This window comes from Leucopleurus acutus (genome assembly GCF_964270905.1).
Source record: "Leucopleurus acutus genome assembly, chromosome: 8".
Classification (NCBI taxonomy): domain Eukaryota; kingdom Metazoa; phylum Chordata; class Mammalia; order Artiodactyla; family Delphinidae; genus Leucopleurus; species Leucopleurus acutus.
Genome location: NC_139151.1, coordinates 21,145,030 through 21,165,636, shown reverse-complemented (window position 1 = coordinate 21,165,636; position 20,607 = coordinate 21,145,030). Strand labels below are relative to the sequence as shown.

Here is a 20,607-nt window from a genome sequence, read left to right as displayed (position 1 = left end):
AACCAGGATTAAATGCACATGTCTTCTGACCCCATGCTCTTTTCACTATACTTTGCATACCTTCAAGTAACTGTACCTTTGCAGTTCTTAAACCAACTGATTTCTTTCTTTTCTCAGCATTTGGTCATGAAAAGAATTCCAGTTTAGGGGAAATGAGTACAATTTATGGGAAATTGAAAATCTGTGAAGGCATTCCCCAATAGCCTTCTCCTTCCCTCCACCTACAATAGAGGTGTGCTCAGTGGGCAAATGGGAAATGAAGCTGTACCAGGGACCCACAGGGGAACAGGACGTACAAGGAGATAAGCTTAGGGTCTCATCCCTCTAGCAAGTGCTGCTCAACTTGTGAAAGCTTCTGGTTAGGGACCAACCCAGCCACAGAAAGCAAACAATAAAATGATTAGTACTTCACTGCTAACAGAGCAAAGGAAAAAATTTAAAAGCTTGATACAGTTCACTGGGGAAAGTTGCAGGCTTCTGGGATCTAAACTTTGGCCTGATCTTTCTCCGCAAAAATGTGCCTCCTGAGTCCATCCATCCTTTGCAGCTGAGTTCACTCTCTCGTCACCTCTCATCTAGTCAAGCAGAATAGCCTCCCAACTTGGCTGTATGCCTCCAATGTTCTCTCCCTTCATCCACCTCCCATACTTAGCACCAGTGTGACCTTCAGATGTCACCTCCTCTTGGAGTCTTCCTTAGTCCCTCTCACCATAGCCTCCTGGAACTAACCCCTCCCTCTGATGCCCCAACAGCACCTCTCTGAACTACGGTGTACCTCCCCAAGTAAACTATAAACTCCCAGGGCAGCCATCTCGCCTGCACACAGTCTACATAGTCTTACATGTAGAAGATTTTCAACAAACGTTTATCAAACTGAGCCAGTCATGCTCTATTTCTGCCCTTAAAATCTAGCTTGTTAGGGAAGCAGGATGTTCAGTGAGGAGCAGTGAGGAGCACCCCTGGGAAAGGCCCTCATATTTCATGGTCTCCCACTGTGTCCACTGCTCCCTCTGGCTGAGGAGACGGCTGAACACAGAGGGCCCTGGAGGAGTGATGCTCAAGCACATCACTGTGTGACTGTGTGGTCACCTCTGGTCACTCTCTGCTCACCACAAGGCAGATGGGAAGGTGACCAACACCTTCTGCTCTTCCCTCAAAAGATTTCCAGTTCTCCAGTGAGAAGCATACAAGCAGCAGGCTTCTTTGCCTTGAATGGGCTCTCAGTTCATGTCTACCAGCTGTGGTGCCTGTGTGCTACCAAAAGGGGAAATGGGAAGATGAGGAACCTCACTTCAATCCTTCAAAACCAAAAGGAAAACAAATTTGCCTCAAAAATACTCCCTTGCCCCATTTGCTATAAACAGAGTTTATTCTGTGACCAAGGTACTGCTGGTCAGTATTTGTGAACCACTAAGTTTCCCTTTGTTAACAGGAAGGTTGTTTGGGATATACTGAGCCTCCAGGGCTGGAGATATTTTCAGGCCCAGATCTCACATCATCATAGTTTTCTTAACTCAAAAATGAAGGCACAATAGCGACCTGCCCCCCAAATACTATATCAAACAAGTCAGGCACCAAAGAATATGTGTGATGCAGAGAACTTCATACCTTCACTGCTGCTTGAAAGAGAATTTCAAGCTCTCTCCTACTACTGCCCTGATTCTGACAATTTTTTGAATATCAGGCCATGATCCTACCACCTGTCATGGTCTTCCACTCCCTCAGTGCCCTCCCCGCTCCCTCCCTACCCACTTAAGGCCATGATCAATCACTGACCTTTTCTATTGTTTTCTTTGTGTCTATTTCATTAATCTCTGCTCTTACCTTTATGATTTCTTTCCTTCTACTAACTTTGGGTTTTGTTTGTTCTTCTTTCTCTAGTTGCTTTAGGTTGTAAGGTTTCGTTGTTTGAGATTTTTCTTGTTTCCTGAGGTAAAACTGTATTGCTATAAACTTCCCTCTTAGAACTGCTTTTGCTACATGCCATAGGTTTTTCGATCGTCGTGCTTTCATTTTCATTTGTATCTAGGTTTTTCTTTTCTTTTTTTTCTTTTTTTTTTTTTGCGGTATGCGGGCCTCTCACTGTTGTGGCCTCTCCTGTTGTGGAGCACAGGTTCCAGACTCACAGGCTCAGCGGTCATGGCTCACGGGCACAGCCGCTCCGCGGCATGTGGGATCTTCCCGGACCGGGGCACGAACCCGTGTCCCCGGCATTGGCAGGCGGACTCTCAACCACTGCACCACCAGGGAAGCCCTATCTAGGTATTTTCTGATTTCCTCTTTGATTTCTTCAGTGATCCACTGGCTGTTGGATTGGCTGTATATTGTTAAGCTTCCAAGTGTTCATGTTTTTTTACAGTTTTTTTCTTGTCATTGATTTCTAATCTCATAGCGTTTTGTCAGAAAAGATGCTTGATACGATTTTAATTTTCTTAAATTTACCAAGGCTCGCTTTGTGGCCCAGCATGTGATCAATCCTGGAGAATGTTCCCTGTGCACTTGAAAAGAATGTGTATTCTGCTGCTTTTGGATGGATGCTCTAGAAATATCAATTAAATCCATCTGGTCCATTGATGAAAGTAGGGTGTTAAAGTCCCCCACTATTATTGTGTTACTGTTGATTTCTCCCTTTAATGTTGTTAGCATTTGCCTTATATATTGAGGTGCTCCTATGTTGGGAGCATATAGAGTTACAATTGTTATATCTTCTTTTTGGACTGATCCCTTGATCATTATGTAGTGTTCCTTTTCTGATATGAATATTGTTACTCCAGCTTTCCTTTGATTTCCATTTTCATGGAATACATTTTTCCATCCTCTCACGTTCAGTATGTGTCCCCTGATTTGAAGTGGGTCTCCAGCTTTGATATGAATATTGTTACTCCAGCTTTCCTTTGATTTCCATTTGCATGGAATACATTTTTCCATCCTTTCACTTTCGGTATGTGTCCCTTGATTTGAAGTGGGTCTCCTGTAGACAGCATACATACAGGTCTTGTTTTTGTATCAATTCAGCCAGTCTGTGTCTTTTGGTTGGAGCATTTAATCCATTCACGTTTAAGGTAATTATTGATATGTATGTTCTTATTGCCATTTTGTTAATTGTTTTGGATTTGTTTTTGTAGGTCTTTGTTTCTTCCCTTCCTCTTTTGTTCTCTTCTCTTCTGATTTTATGACTAACTTTATTGTTGTGTTTAGATTCCTTTTTCTTTTTTGTGTGTGTATCCATTGTACATTTTTGGTTTGTGACTGCCATGAGGTTTTGATATAGCAGTGTAATGTTTTAAGTTGCTGGTCTTTTAATATCAAACGCATTTCCAATACCTTGCATTTGTGCTCTCCTCACAACTGCTGGGTTTGATATATTTGTGTGCAGATGATTTCTTAACTTTACTGTATGTTTGCCTTTACCAGTAAGCTTTTCCATTTGTAATTTTCTTGTTTCTAGTTGTGGCCTTTGTTTTCTGCCTAGAGAAGTTCCTCCAGCATTTGTTGTAAAGCTGGTCTGATGGTGCTGAATTCTCTTAGCTTTTGCTTGTCTATAAACCTTTTGATTTCTCCACTGAATCTGAATGAGAGCCTTGCTGGGAAGAGTATTCTTGATTGTAGGTTCTTCCCTTTCATCACTTTAAACATACCGTGCCACTCCCTTCTGGCCTGCAGAGTTTCTGCTGAGAAATCAGCTGATAACCTTATGGGAGTTCCCTTGTGCGTTATTTGTTGCTTCTCCCTTGTTGCTTTTAATATTTTTTCTTTGTCTTTAATTTTTGTCAGTTTGATTAATACGTGTCTCAGCGTGTTCCTCCTTGTGGTTATTCTGCCTGGGGCTCTCTGCACTTCCTGGACTTGGATGATTGTTTCCCATGTTAAGAAAGTTTTCAGCTATTATCTCTTTAAATATTTTCTCAGACCCTTTCTTTTTCTCTTCTCCTTCTGGGACCCCTATAATGCGAATGCTGGTGCATTTAATGTTGTCCCAGAGGTCTCTTAGGCTGTCTTCGCTTCTTTTCAGTCTTTTTTCTTTATTCTGTTCCATGGCAGTGATTTCCACCATTCTGTCTTCCAGGTCACTTATCCCTTCTTCTGCCTCAGCTACTCTGCCACTGATTCCTTCTAGTGTATTTTTCATGTCAATTATTGTATTGTTCCTCTCTGTTTGTTTGTTCTTTAGTTCTTCTAGGTCTTTGTTAAATATTTCTTGTACCTTCTCAATCTGTGCCTCCATTCTTTTCCCAAGATCTTGGATCATCTTTACTATCATTACTCTGAATCCTTTTTCAGGTAGATTGCCTATCTCCACTTTACTTAGTTGTTCTTCTAGGGTTTTATCTTGTTCCTTCATCTGGGACATATTCCTCTGCCATCTCATTTTGTCTAACTTTCTGTGATTGTGGTTTCTGTTCCACAGGCTGCAGCACTGTATTTCTTCTTGCTTCTGCTGGCTGCCCCCTGGTGGATGAGGCTGTCTAAGAGGCTTGTGCAGTCTTCCTGGTGGGAGGGACTGGGTGCATAGTGCTGGGTCTTGTCCCTCTGGTGGGCAGGGTCATATCTGGGAGGTGTGTTTATTATTGGGCAGCTGTTTATTCAGGAAGACTTTAAGGGACTTCCCTGGCGGTCCAGTGGTTAAGACTCCGCTTTCCAATGCAGGGGGTGCAGGTTCAATCCCTGGCCAGGGAGCTAAGATCCCACATGCCTCGGGGGCAAAACACCAAAAAACATAAAGCCGAAGCAATACTGTAACAAATTCAATAAAGACTTTAAAAATGGTCCACATCAGAGCTTCCCTGGTGGCGCAGTGTTTGGGAGTCCGCCTGCCAATGCAGGGGACACTGGTTTGTGCCCCGGTCTGGGAAGATCCCACATGCCGCGGAGTGGCTGGGCCCGTGAGCCATGGCCGCTGAGCCTGCGCGTCCGGAGCCTGTGCTCCGCAATGGGAGAGGCCACAGCAGTGATTGGCCCGCGTACCGCAAAAAAAAAAAAAAAAAAAAAAAAATGGTCCACATCAAAAAAAAAAAAATCTTTAAAAAAAAAGACTTTAAGCAGCCTGTCTGCTAATGGGTGAAGCTATGTTCCCACCCTGTTGGTTGTTTGGCCTGAGGCATCCTAGCACTCAGGAGCCTACAGGCTGTTGGGTGGGGTCAGGTCTTGGTGAGAAAATGGCAGCCTCCTAGAAGGCCCATGTCAATGAGCACTTGTCAGAGCCACTGCGGCCACTGTCCCTGTCCCCACAGTGAGCCACAGCAGCCCCCTGCCTCTGCAGGTGATCATCCAACCCCAATAGGTAAGCCTGGCCCAGTCTCTTATGAGGTCACCACTTTTTTCCCTGGGTCCTGGTGTGCATGACACCCAGTGTGTGCCCTCCAAGAGTGAAGTTTGTTTCCACCAGTCCTGTGGAATTCCTGTGGTCAAACACCAGTGGCCTTCAAAGTCAGACCTGGGGGCTCCTCCTCCTGTTGCCAGACCCTGAGACTGGGGAGCCCAATGTGGGGGCTCAGAACTTTCACTCCTGTGGGAGAACTTCTGTGGTGTAATTATTTTCCAGTTTGTGGGTTGCCCACTTGGCATGTATGGGATTTGATTTTATTGTGATTACACCCCTCCTACCATCTCGCTGTGGCTTCTTCTGTGTCTTTGGATGTAGGCTATCCTTTTTGGTAGGTTCCAGTGTTTTTTTGTCAGTGGTTGTTCAGCAGTTAGTTGTGATTTTGGTGTTTCCATAAGAAGGCGTAAGCTCACGTCCTTCTACTCCACCATCTTGCCTCCTTCCTCCCTGCTAGTTTTGCTTTGACCCCTCCAATCTCTCAAGTCCCTATGCCCCCACCATTCCACTAAAATGGCTTTTATCAGCTGCCAAATCCAATGAACAATTGTTATATTAATCAAACGGACTTGATTTATCAGTAGGTTCTAATCACTCCCTCTTCCTGAAAATATTTTCTTCCCTGTTTCTGAGTCCCAAACCTGCCTCTCAAGACCTGGTCCTCTACCTTTTTGTTTCTGCCTGATTTGTTGGATCCTGGGCTCTGCCCACCAGGCCTCCCTGGACCTCCTTAACTTCAACTGTCTGTCTACCTGGACCTCTGCCCACAGACAACCTACACCTTTCTAACTCTCCCCCACTCCTTAACCTGGATATCCTGACTCAACCTCTTATCATGAATTCTGAGGCTTTTCTGAAGAGCCAGCCAAGCCCTGGTCTATTTGGTCTCACTACTTAAGATCTAGTAAGGCCTGGCCCCATCTCTGACTGAGCCTTGAGCCCAAAAATAATGCGGATATGAACTTCTAGCTCCTTAAAGAACACAGTCAATCTTCCTAACAGTATTAGAAAACTCTTGGTTAAGAATGTTGAAGTTGATTGCCAAAAATAATCAAACACTTATTTGTGTTTTCTTCAGTGGATCTATCTGTTTAGATTCTGTTATTTGAATGATACCAGAATATACTTTGCACTCTGATGCCTAGAAAAGAAGAGCACTCTTTTAGATTTCTCAGGGAACTGGACAAGAATAGAAGATGTTTGGGCCCAAATAAAAATAAAATTAAATGGCTACTAGAGTTAGCCCAGGACTGGAAGTTCTTCAATCCCAGATTCCAATTTTTGCCCTTACTAATCCCAGTACATTTCTTAGGACTAAAGCCACATACCTAGCTGCATCAAGGAATGGTCTGTAGGCCAAGTTGATCCATTCTTCTCTATTGGATGAATATTTTGGCTCCCGGGGTGTTTCTCTCACGGTGTCCAAATCCACTAAATAATGGCATTTATTGATGTCAATCTGCAACAGAGAAAGGCCAACTCTTCATCAGTAATTGCAAAGGTTCTTTCAGGGTAAGAAACATCAACTATAATCCTAAGAATTCCCACAGGGTTCTAGAAGCACAAACATCTAAGTCCTCAGAAAATGTTACCAGTGCTCTCTTCACTCAGCTAAGACTGCTGGGTGTGGGGGTGTTATTTAGGCTCCTGAGGGCAGGGGTGAGACATGCACTCACCCAGCCAAAGTTCACTTTGCTGTGCACCTGAAACTAGCACAATATTGTAAATCAATGATAGTCCCAAAAAATACAGTACACAAGCTTCTATGAGATTAAATAAAAACCCAAAGATGGAAATCATTACTGTGATATTGATTTATAATAAAATTTTTTTTTGGTCTTCTTCCAATGTTTCTGGTTCAGAGCACCCCAAACCCTTGTAATTTCCTAAGCCGTGAGAGCAATGGGAGCATCTTTTGTAATAATATTCAGTCTCTTGTCCTCAGTTCCTGAAATCCCTTCAAAGCCATAATGGTGAAAGGGGTGTCTTGTTATTCATAACAAGCCCCTTTCAACCGCAACTGAGCTTATGTTAATGAGGTGACTTTTGAAAATCCTGTAAAGATGGGAGGAGGTGCTGGTCACCAGTTGAACTAACCATGTGAAAAGAAGGTTGGACCTTTCAGCCACTGGGGGAGGGGGAGGGGCTGGAGATTGGCCAATGATTTAATCAATCATGCCTGTGTAATGAAGCCTCCATAAAACCCTAAAAGGACAAGTTCGGAAAGCTTCCAGGTTGGTGAACACGTGGAGATTCAGGAAGAGTGCTGCACCTGGAAAGGGCATGAAGATCCCCACTCTTCCCCTATACCTTGCCCTATTCATCTCTTCCATCTGGCTGTTCCTGAATTATATCCTTTTATAATAAACCAATAATCTAGTAAGTAAAATATTTCTCTGTTTTTGCCACTCTAGCAAATTAATCAAACACAAGGAGAGGGTCATGGTAACCTCTGCTTTATACTCAGTCAGAAGTATAGGGAACAACCTGGACTTACAACCAGCACCTAAAGTTCAAGGAGGGGGTCACGGCTCCAATCTGTAGCCAGGCAGTCAGAAACAGGTAACAGCCTGGGCTTAAGATTGGCGTCTGAAGTAGGCAGGAGAAGGGGGCAGTCTTGCAGGAATGAGCCCTCAATCTGTGGAATCTGATGGTATCTCTGAGTAGACAGTGTAAGAATTGTGTTGAGTTGTAAGACACCCAGATGGTGTCTGAGAATTGCTGTTACTGTGGAGAACCCCCCAACACTCAATATTAGAAAGTGGATCCCAGAACCCTCTTAATTACTAATGTAGTCAGCTAAAGAAAAGTAAATCTCAAAGGAAAGTTGCATTTTTTACATGCAACTATGTTACACATATTATTTTTTAAATCATTATATAAAGGCCTATAGGGGATTATTAATTCCTATTTTATAAATGAGGAAGCCAAGACTCAGAGACAAATTATATAACTTCATTTTTTTCAAGATCTATATTAAGCCCCTACAATGTACGAGGCATTAGTAAGTTAAAGCTAATGATACAGAATTAAATAAATAGCATGCAGTTCTTGCCCTAAAAAGATTTATAATCCTAACCAAAATCACATGAGTTTATAGTAGAGCCATATTTGGACTCAGGTCAGTGTGACTTCCAAAGTCATACATCAAGACTGCCAAAAATGACCGAATCAGAGGGGAAGTACCCTCAGGAGCTCATTTAAATGTTTCTTAAAAATTAAAACCAAAAATGATTTGTCCTAGAAATCCAGGTTTCAGCCAAGATAAAAATCATTTGAAATATGAATAGAAACATAGCAAATCTCATATTTAACAGTGAAGGGTTGAAAGCTTTTCCTTTGGAATCAGGAAAAAGTCAAGGCTGCTTATTATCATTACTCTATTCAACACTGTACTAGAGGTTCTAGTCAGCAGGGTAAGATACAAGGAAGAAACAAATGGCAGAAGAAATGAAAAGAAACAAACAAAAGTCCTTCATTCATCACAATGACTGATATATATAAAATCCAAAAGAATCAACATAAATTTTTAGGATTAAGAGAGTTTATCAAACTTTAAACTATTTATAGAATGTAAAATTAACATCATATGTTTCTATATAACAGTGGTAAACAACATATTAAATTACATTTTAAAAAATTATGTATTTTCAAATTACATTATAAAAATATCATTTAAAAGGATTTGAAAACATGTGCCTTGGAATAAATCTAACGAAATATGGGCAAGTCCTCTGTAAAGAATTATAGAATTTTATTGACTAGTCTATCAACTGATGAATTTATAATATGGTATATTCATATAATCAAAATGTGGTATATACATGCAATGGAATATTATTCAGTCTTAAAAAGGGTAGATACTACAACAAAGATGAGCCTTGAAAACATTGTGCTGAGTGAAAGAAATGAGACACAAAAGACCATATTTTGTGTGACTTCACTTAACATGAAATGTCCAGTAGAGGCAAATCCATGAAGACAGAAGGCAGATTAGTGGTTGCTAAGGATTGGAGGAGTGACAACTTAATGCACATGGGGTTTTTTTTTGGGGGGGGGGGGGAGATGATGAAATGCTCTGAAATTAGATAGTGCTGGTAGTCGTATAAACATTATGAATGTACTGAAAGCCACTGAAAAAGTTCTGGAGGTAGAGAGTGGTGATGGTTGCACAACAGTGTGACTGTTCTTAATGCAACTGAAGTGTATACCTAAAAATGATTAAAATGGTAAATTTGATGATAAAATATTGTTGAAATATGAACTTTACCTCAAAAAAATTTTTGATAAACAATAAAGTAGACCTTATTACATGTAGAGATAAACCTTATTTCTAGATTTAAGACTCACTATTATAAAGATGTAAATTCTAAATAAATTGATAGATTAAATGCAATTTCAATAAAAATGCCAACAGACTTTTTTGATGAAACTTGACAAGCTGAGTCTAAAATGTATATGGAAATGCAAAAGGACAAGGATAGCCAAGGCACCCTTAGAAAAGAACAAGGTGGGGACTTGTTTACTATAAAGTTATAGTAATTAAGACAATGAGGTATTAGTGCAGGAATATAACAGACCACTGAATAGAACAGAGCCTGGAACAGATACAGGCACATATGGACCCTGATCTATGACAGAAGTGACACCTCAGAGGAGTGGTGAGAGTATCTCTCTTCACTAATTGGTGCTGGGACAACTGGATATCCATTGGGGGAAAAATGAAATTGGACCTCTGTACACAATGAATAAACAACAAGGTCCTACTGTATAGCACAAAGAACTATATTCAATATCCCATGGTAAACCATAGTGGAAAAGAATATAAAAAAGAATATGTGTGTATATATCTATATCTATATATAACTGAATCACTTTGCTGTATAGCAGAAATTAATACAACATTGTAAATCAACTATACATCAATAAAAAAATTGATAATGTAAAAAAAATCAACTTCAGATGGATTACAGAACTAAATGTGAAAAACAAAGCTCTTGGAAGATAATATGGCAGACTATCGTCAAAATCTTACGTATGGCAAAAGTCATTTTAGACAAACACAAAAAGAATTAACTATAAAAAAAATGATGAATAAATTTGGCTACCTTAAAATTGGGAATATCTGTTCATCAAAGACACGAATAAGAGAGTAAAGAGATGAGACACAGAATGGAAGAAGATACATGTGACACATTAACAATCAAGTATTCATATCTAGAATATATAAAGAACACCTGCTGATCAGTAAGACAAAAATGGACCATTCAACAGAAAAATAGGCAAATGACTTGAATAGGTACTTCATAAGAAGAAATCTAAACAGCCTAAAACAAATGAAACAGTACTTAACCTCATGAGTAACCAAGGAAATGCAAATCAAAATTACAACGAAAAATTACAATACCAAATGTAGGCCAGAATGTGGAACAATTCTTATACGTTGCTGGAGGGAGATTAAGTTGGTACAAGATTTTTAGAAAACTATTTGGCAGAATCTACTAAAATTGAACATACGCAATTCTTATGATCCAACAATTCTACTCCTAGGTATTACAATGAACCATATGGAATCATTAATATGTGACTGATCCACAAAAATGATACTTCCAGGGACTTCCCTGGCGGTCCAGTGGTTAGGACTCTGCGCTTCCACTGCAGGGAGGCACAGGTTCGATCCCTGGGCAGGACACTAAGAATTTGCAAGCTGCACGACACAGGAAAAAAAAAAGGTAATTTCACATGGTTCAAGGTAATGTATATCCAACGGGAATTCATGAACCAAAAGACAAGTTCAAGAATGTTCAAAGTGGGGACTTCCCTGGTGTCGCAGTGGTTAACAATCCGCCTGCCAATGCAGAGGACATGGGTTTGATCCCTGGTCTGAGAAGATCCCACATGCCGTGGAGCAGCTAAGCCCGTGAGCCACAACTACTAAGCCTACACTCCAGAGCCCGCGAGCCACAACTGCTGAGCCCATGTGCCACAGCTACTGAAGCCTGCACACTTAGAGCCCATGCTCCTCAACAAGAGAAGTCAACGCAATGAGAAGCCTGCACACCACAATGAAGAGCAGCCCCTGCTCACCACAACTAGAAAAAGCCCACGTGCAGCAACGAAGACCAAATGCAGCCAAAAATAAATAAATTTGTTTAAAAAAAAAGAACGTTCAAAGTGGCATTATTTACAGCTGGCCCAGACTGGAAAGAACCAAACAACTACCAAAAGTAAAATAATATAGTCATACAATGAAATACTCTAATAAAAGAGAACAAACTACAGCTATATTCAACAATGGGTAATTACAAACAAAACATTAAGTAAAAGGATCAAGACACATAAAAATGCAATATGATTCCATGTATGTGAAGCTCAAAAATAGGCAAAATGAATTTATGTTGTTTAGGAATGCATATAAAAGCGGTAAATCTAAAGAGAAAAGCAAGGAGATTATTACCATAAAAGTCAGGAGACTCCTGAAGGGGGAACTGGGTAGTGATCAAAAGGAATTGTTGGGGGAGCTTCTGGGTGCTGGTAATGTTCTAGTATTTGACCTGGGATGATTACACAGGTATTTGTTCTATTATTATTAATTATTATTAATTTACTGTACATTTATGTTTTGTGCACATTTAGGCTTATGGGTTATACACAATTGAATGTTTGAAAAAGTGCGTATAAAAAACAACTTGGTCACCTCTGGCTTACAGTAAACTTGGTTCTTCTCCAACCTCTAACTCACAGTAATGTTCTCATTCTCTCCCAGCATTATTTATATGTAAAAGAGACTTCAGTCTCACATCTGTCTCTACATATGGGCTATTCCTCCGGGGAGAGAAAGCACACTGAGAATTGACGTCAGACCCAATTCCATTCCTCATAACTCTCTAAAAATGACCCTTTGCATAAACACTCCAGGAAGCAGCCTTTTTGGTCTGAACACCCACTCTGTAGCTCCCAAGGATTTTAAAAACATGAAACAAGTTTTTAAAAGCTCTGCCAGCACCATGTCTCTGTAATCAAATAGAACCAGCAAGGGGTAAAGATTCATGGTCTCATGCCTAGACCTCCTTTGGTGAGGGAGCTCTGAGTATGACATTTCAATACTTGACCTCAGCCTGGCCTTTACTGGCTAGGCATACTACAGTTCTGATTATCTAGTTTTGGTGCTGGATACATGGTCTACCAGAGATGTGGGTAGTAACTAATTAATACCCAACTACACCAGTTAGCTTTAGGCTTCACTCATCACACCATCCATATGCAAATTTCATTTAAAGTTTTTAGAAAGATACTAAGGCAAAATCATATTAATTGAAATACTAATCCATTTAAAAAAATGTAACCTCTTTTCATGCTTCCTGAGAAGCAGCTGCTGAACATTCTTTTTTTCTAGGAATCAGTTACTGAACAACTAAAATACACAAGGACAAAGGTCTCTGGCAGAAAATGGTTAAGTATGATCAAGGGCAGATTCTCTAATAGAGAAGAAATACAGTGGTTAAAAAAGGAGCCCAAAATAAAAAGGCAACCTATGGAAAGAGAAAAAGTATTTGGAAACCATATATCTGATAAGGGGTTAATACCCAAAATTTATAAGGCACTCATACAACTCAACAGCAAAAAGCCAAATAATATGATTTAAAATGGGCAAAGGACCTGAATAGACCCTTTTCCAAAGAAGACATACAAATGGCCAACAGGTACACAAAAAGGTGCTCAATATCACCAATCATCAGGGAAATGCAAAACAAAACCACAATGAGATTATCACCTCATACCTGACAGAATGGCTATCATCAAAAAGACAAGAGATAACAAGCAATGGCGAATATGTGGAGAAAAGAGAACCCTTGTACTGTTGGTAGGAACGGGAACTCGCATAGCCATTATGGAAAACAGTACGGAGGTTCCTCAAAAAAATCAAAAATAGAACTACCATATCATCCAGCAATCCCACTTTTGGTATATATCTGAAAGAAATGAAATCACTACCTTGAAGCAATATCTGCGCCCCTGATGTTGAACTCATAGAAACAAAGTGGAATGGTGGTTGCGAGGGACTGGGGGAAATGGAGAGATGTTGGTCAAATTTCAGTTATAGATGATGAAGTTTTAGGGACCTAATGTACAGCATGGTGACTACAGTTAACAATACAGTGTTGCATACTTGAAATCACCTAAGAGAGTAGACCTTAAATGTTCTCACCACAAAAAAATGGTAACTACATGAGGTGATGGATGCGTTAACTTATTGTGGTAATCATATCACAATATATACATATACCAAATCATCACATTGTATACCTTAAACTTACACAATGTTGTCAATTATACCTCAATAAAGCCGAAAAAAAATTTTATTTAAAAAATTAGAGGCTTCTGGGCGCCTGCCAGACGCTAGTGGGGCGACCTGACCGCCTAAGGAGACAGGAAGAACCCCTCAGCGACCAGGTAGCACATAGGGGGAGTGAGAGGGGAGGCAAAGTGGAGGCTGGACAGGACTGCCGCCCCTGAGGAGTGGCTGGGAGTGGGGAGGGGTTCTCACGCCTGGAGGAACCCTGATCCTCCGAGACATTTCCCTGCCCAATCGGGCCCGGGAAGCCTGTGGGGCTCCCAGGAAGGGTCCTCCACCATCCGAGGCCCCCTCTGGGCCACGTTGGTCCTAGGGGTGTAGGAGGGAGGTGGGGGGAGAAGAGGAGAAGCTGGCAGGAGGGGCCCTCAAGGACTGGAGGATCCAGGGAGGTGCAGAGGGCATTTCCCCCACTCACCCAGGCCTGGGAAGACTGCTGGGCTCCCAGGTCTGGCTCTCCATTCTCCGGGGTCCTCTCCAGCCTCATGGTTCCTAGGGGCATGGGAGGGAGGGAGCGGGGCGGGGGAAGAGGAGGGGAGGCAGATGATGGGGGGAACCCTCCAGGACCAGAGGATCAGGGGAGGCCCAGCGGGCATCTCCCCTGCCCACTTGGCCCCGGGAAGCCTACTAGGATTCCAGGTCTGCTCCCCTGCTTTCTGGGGCCCCCTCCGCCATGTGGATCCTAGGGGCATAGGAGGGAGGGATGGGCAAAGAAGAAGAGAGGCCAACAGGGAGGGGCCCTCTGGGATGGGAGGATCAGGGGGAAACGCAGCTGGCTGGCGTTTCCCCCACCCACTTGGGCCCAGTGAGCCTGCTGGCGTCCTGGCCCTGGCCCTCTGCCCTCGAAGGCCAGAGGCACTCCTGGGCCCCTCCAGCTGAGATGAGCCTAAGCCCCACCCCCAACCCCCCAGGGCCTTTTCCGGCCCTGTGGTCCTAAGCAAAGGCCCTGCCCACTGCCTAAACCCCGCCCCTGCCTAAGCCTCACCCTCCACAGCCAAGGCTTTTTTTCCTTTTCTCCTCTTTTTTACTATTATGGTTCTGTTTTACCTTCCAGTTCTTATTTCATCTATATTTTTATTTTTTTATTCTTTGTAACATATCTGTTAGTTTTCTAATCTTATTTTATTTTTTACTCTTTGTTATTGTTCTGCTATTTTTCCTTTTTTTGCCACCCTGCATGGCTTGTGGGATCTTGGTGCATGAGACAGGGGTCGGGCCTGAGCTCCTGTGGTGGGAGCTCTGAGTCCAAACCACTGGATTAACAGAGAATCTCAGACACCAGGGAATATTCATAGGAATGAGGTCTCCCGGAGTTCCTCATTCTTGGCACCAGACCCACCTCTACCCAACAGCCTACAAACTCCAGTGATGGAAGCCTCAGGTCAAACAACCAGTAAGACAGGAACACAATCTCACCCATTAAAAAAAAAAAAAAAAAAAATATATATATATATATATATATATATATAAAAATATATAAAACAGATGAAAGAGCAAGATAAAAACCTATGAGACCAAATAAATGAAGAGGAAATAGGCAACCTACCTGAAAAAGAATTAAGAGTAATGATAGTAAAGATGATCCAGAATCTCAGAAATAGAATGGAGGCATGAATTGAGAAAACACAAGAAATGTTTACAAAGATCTAGAAGAACTACAGAACAAAAATCAGAGATGAACAACACAATAACTGAAATGAAAAATACACTAGAAGGAATCAAGAACAGAATAACTGAGGTAGAAGAACGAATAAGTGAGCTGGAAGACGGAATGGTGGAAATAACTGCCAAGGAGCAGAATAAAGAGAAAAGAATGAAAAGAATTGAAGACAATCTAAGAGACCTCTGGGACAACACTAAATGCACCAACATTCAAATTATAGGGGTCCCAGAAGAAGAGAAAAAGAAAGGGTCTGAGAAAATATCTGAAGAGATTATAGTGGAAAACTTCCCTCACATGGGAAAGGAAATAGTCACCCAAGCCCAGGAAGTGCAGAGACTCTCATACAGGATAAACCCTAAGAGAAACACAACAAGACATATATTAATCAAACTAACAAAAATTAAATTCAAAGAAAAAATATTAAAAGCAGCAAGGGAAAAGCAGAAAATAACATACAAAGGAATCCCCATAAGGTTATCAGCTGATTTCTCAGCAGAAACTCTGCAGGCCAGAAGGGAGTGGCAGGATATACTTAAAGTGATGAAAGAGAAAAATCTACAAGCAAGATTACTCTACCCAGCAAGGCTCTCATTCAGATTTGACTGAGAAATCAAAAGCTTTACAGACAATCAAAAGCTAAGAGAATTCAGCACCACCAAACCAGCTTTACAACAAATGCTAAAGGAACTTCTCTAGGTGGGAAACAAAAGAGGAGAAAAAGACCCACAAAAACAAACCCAAACAATTAAGAAAATGGTAATAGGAGAATACAAATCAATAATTACCTTAAATGTAAATGGATTCAATGCTCCAACCAAAAGACACAGGCTGGCTGAATGGATACAAAAACAAGACCCATATATATGCTGTCTATGAGAGACCCACATCAGACCTAGGGACACATACAGACTGAAAGTGAAGGGATAGAAAAAGATATTCCACGCAAATGGAAATCAAAAGAAAGCTGGAGTAGCAATACTCATATCAGATAAAATAGACTTTAAAATAAAGACTGTTACAAGAGATAAGGAAGGACACTATGTAATGATAAAGGGATCAACCCAAGAAGAAGCTATAACAATTATAAATATTTATGCACCCAACAAAGGAGCACTTCAATACATAAGGCAAATGTTAACAACCATAAAAGAGGAAATTGACAGTAACACAATAATAGTAGGGGACTTTAACACCCCACTTACACCAATGGACAGATCATCCAAACAGAAAATAAACAGGGAAACACAAGTTTTAAATGGCACAGTAAACCAGATAGATTTAACTGATATTTATAGGACATTCCACCAAAAGTGGCAGAATACATTTTCTTCTCAAGTGCACACGGAACATTCCCCAGGATCTATCACATCTTGAGTCAAAAATCAAGCCTCGGAAAATTTAAGAAAACTGAAATCATATCAAGCATCTTTTCTGACCACAACGCTATGAGATTCAAAATCAATTACAGGAAAAAAACCTGTAAAAACCACAAATATATGGAGGCTAAACAGTGTGCTACTAAATAACCAAGACATCACTGAAGACGTCAAAGAAGAAATAAAAAAATACATAGAAACAAATGACAATGAAAACACGACGACCCAAAACGTATAGGACTCAGCAAAATCAGTTCTAAGAGGGAATTTTATAGCAATTTAATCTCAACTCAAGAAACAAGAAAAATCTCAAATAAACAATCTAACCTTACAACTAAAGCAACGAGAGAAAGAACAAAGAAAAGTCAAAGTCAGTAGAAAGAAAGAAATCATAAAGATGAGAGCAGAAATAAATGAAATAGAAATGAAGAAAACAATAGCAAAGATCAATAAAACTAAAAGTTGGTTCTCTGAGAAGATAAACAAAATTGATAAACCTTTAGCCAGACACATCAAGAAAAAAAGGGACAGGATGCAAATCAATAAAATTAGAAATGAAAAAGGAGAAATCACAACTGACACCACAGAAATACAAACAACTATATGCCCATAAAATGGACAACCACGAAGAAATGGACAAATCCTTGGAAAGGTACACTTTCCAAGACTGAACCAGGAAGAATTAGAAAATATAAACAGACCTATCACAAGTAATGAAATTGAAACTGTAATTAAAGCTCTTCCAACAAACAAAAGTCCAGGACCAGATGGCTTCACAGGCGAATTCTACCAAACATTTAGAGAAAAGCTAAGACCAATCCTTCTCAAACTCGTCCAAAAACTGCAGAGGGAGGAACACTCCCAAATTTGTTCTATGAAGCCACCAACACCCTGATACCAAAACCAGACAAAGAAATCACAAAAAAATAAAATTACAGGCCAATATCACTGATGAACACAGAGGCAAAAATCCCAAACAAAATACTAGCAAACAGAATCCAACAACACATTAAAAGGATCATACACCATGATCAAGTGGGATTTATCCAAGGAATGAAAGGATTCTTCAATATACGCAAATCAACCAATGTTGATACACCATATTAACAAATAAAGGAATAAAAACCATATGATCATCTCAATAGATGCAGAAAAAGCTTTTGACAAAAATTCAACACCCATTTATGATAAAAACTCCCCAGAAAGTGGGCATAAAGGGAAACTACCTCAAGATAATAAAGCTCATATATGACAAACCGACAGCAAACATCATACTCAATGGTGAAAAACTGAAAGCACTTCCACTAAGATCAGGAACAAGACAAGGATGTCCACTCTCGCCACTCTTATTCAATATAGTTTTGCAAGTCCTAGCCACAGCAATCAGAGAAGAAAAAGAAACAAAAGGAATACAAATTGGAAAAGAAGAAAAACTGTCATTGTTTGCAGATGACATGATACTATACATAGAAAATCCTAAAGATGTCACCAGAAAACTAATCAATGAATTTGGTAAGGTTTCAGAATACAAAATTAAGAAATCTCTGGCATTCCTATACACTAACAACAAAAAATCAGAAAGAGAAATTAAGGAAACAATCCCATTTACCATCACAACAAAAAGAATATAATACCTAGGAATAAACCTACCTAAAGAGGCAAAAGACTTGTACTCAGAAAACTATAAAACACTGATGAAAGAAATCGAAGATGAGATAAACAGATGGAGAAATACACCATGTTCTTGGATTGGAAGAATCAATATTGTGAAAATGACTATACTACCCAAAGCAATCTACAGATTCAGTGCAATCCCTGTCAAACTACCAATGTCATTCTTCACAAAATTAGAACAAAAAATTTTACAATTCGTATGGAAAACAAAAGACCCCAAACAGCCAAAGCAATCTTGAGAAAGAAAAGCAGAGCTGGAGGAATCAGGCTCTGTGACTTCAAACTATACTACAAAGCTACAGTAATCAAGACAGTATGGTACTGGCACAAAAACAGAAATACAGATCAATGGTAGAGGACAGAAAGCCCAGAGATAGACCCATGCACATATGGTCACCTAATTTATGACAAAAGAGACAAGAACATACAATGGAGAAAAGATAGCCTTTTCCATAAGTGGTGCTGGGAAAACTGGACAGCTACATGTAAAAGAATGAAATTAGAATACTACCTAACACCATACACAAAAATAAACTCAAAATGGATTAGAGACCTAAATGTAAGGCCAGACCCTATAAAACTCGTAGAGGAAAACAGGAAAAATGCTCTTTGACATAAACCACAGAAAGATCTTTTTTGACCCGCCTCCTAGAGTAATGAAAATTAAAAAATAAACAAATAGGACCTAATTAAACTTAAAAGCTTTTCTACAGCAAAGGAAACCATAAACAAGACAAAAAGACAACCTTCAGAATGGGAGAAAATATTTGCAAATGAAGAAAGGACGAAGAATTAATCCCCAAAATATACAAACAGCTCATGCAGCTCAATATCAAAAAAACAAACAACCCAATTAAAAAATGGGTGGAAGACCTAAATAGACATTTCACCAAAGAAGACATATAGATGGCCAAGAGGCACATGAAAAGATGCTCAAGATCACTAATTATTAGAGAAATGTAAATCAAAACTACAATGAGGTATCACCTCACACTAGTCAGAATGGCCATCATCAAAAAATCTACAGACAATAAATGCTGGAGAGGGCGTGGAGAAAAGGGAATCCTCTTGCACTGCTGGTGGGAATGTAAATTAATACAGCCACTATGGAGAACAGTATAGAGACTCCTTAAAAAACTAAAAACAGAACTACCATATGACCCAGAAATCCCACTGGGTTTGCTGAGAAAACCATAATTCAAAAGGACACACGTATCCAAATGTTCACTGCAACACTATTTACAATACCCAGGACATGGAAACAACCTAAATGTCCAATGACAGATGAATGGATAAAGATGTGGTACATATATACAATGGAATATTACTCAGCCATAAAAAGGAACAAAATTGGGTCATTTGTAGAGATGTGGATGGACCTAGAGTCTGTCATACAGAGTGAAATAAGCCAGAAAGAGGAAAACAAATACTGTATATTAACGCATATATGTGGAATCTAGAAAAACGGTACAGATGAACCTATTTGTAGGGCGCGAACAGAGACGTAGATGTAGAGAACGGACATGTGGACATAGAGGGGGAAGGGGAGGGTGGGATGAATTGGGAGATTAGGTTTGACATAAGTACACTACCATGTGTAAAACAGATAGCTAGTGGGAACCTGCTGTATAGCACAGGGAGCTCAGCTCAGTGCTCTGTGATGACCTAGCTGCGTCAGATGGGGTGGGGGGTGGGAGCGAGGTCCAAGAAGGAGGGGATATGGGGATATATGTATACGTATAGCTGACTCACTTCATTGTACAGCAGAAACTAACACAACGTTGTAAAGCAATTTTACTCCAATAAAAAAAAGCACATAAAGATAAATAAATAAATTTTTTTTAAATTAGAAGAGGAACTCTAAGTCAGAGGCCTAGATTCTGGTCTGGGCTCCAAAATAAACTAGCTGGGTGACTCACACTGATTTAAGTTTTTTATACCTCAACTTCTTCTTCAGTAAAAAATAATGATAATACCATTTACCTCAAAGGGTTGTACTGAGGATTAAATGAGATGATTCGTTTAAATAAAACTTGCAAACTATAAAGGACTAATATGCAAATAGCTGTAATATTAGAAGGAATACTAATTACTTCTGTGAAATGTGAGAACTTGACTAATATAAAAGAACCTTGGAGCATTAGAGCCCGTTACAATGAATTATTCCTGTTGTCAACCTAGATTGGTGTTTACTGTCAATTCAAGTTATGCCCAATGTGTA

The 20,607-nt window shown here is 40.1% G+C and overlaps 1 protein-coding gene across 1 annotated transcript in view; it reads right to left on the bottom strand.

The window, feature by feature from the left end:
• Positions 1-20,607, bottom strand: part of ALG9 (ALG9 alpha-1,2-mannosyltransferase) — a 95,733-nt gene that overhangs the window by 18,726 nt on the left and 56,400 nt on the right. Inside the window, exon 14 of the mRNA XM_082843781.1 lies at positions 6,649-6,779. Within this exon, the coding sequence (XP_082699907.1) occupies positions 6,649-6,779 (131 nt within the window). The remainder of the gene's footprint in view (positions 1-6,648; positions 6,780-20,607) is intronic.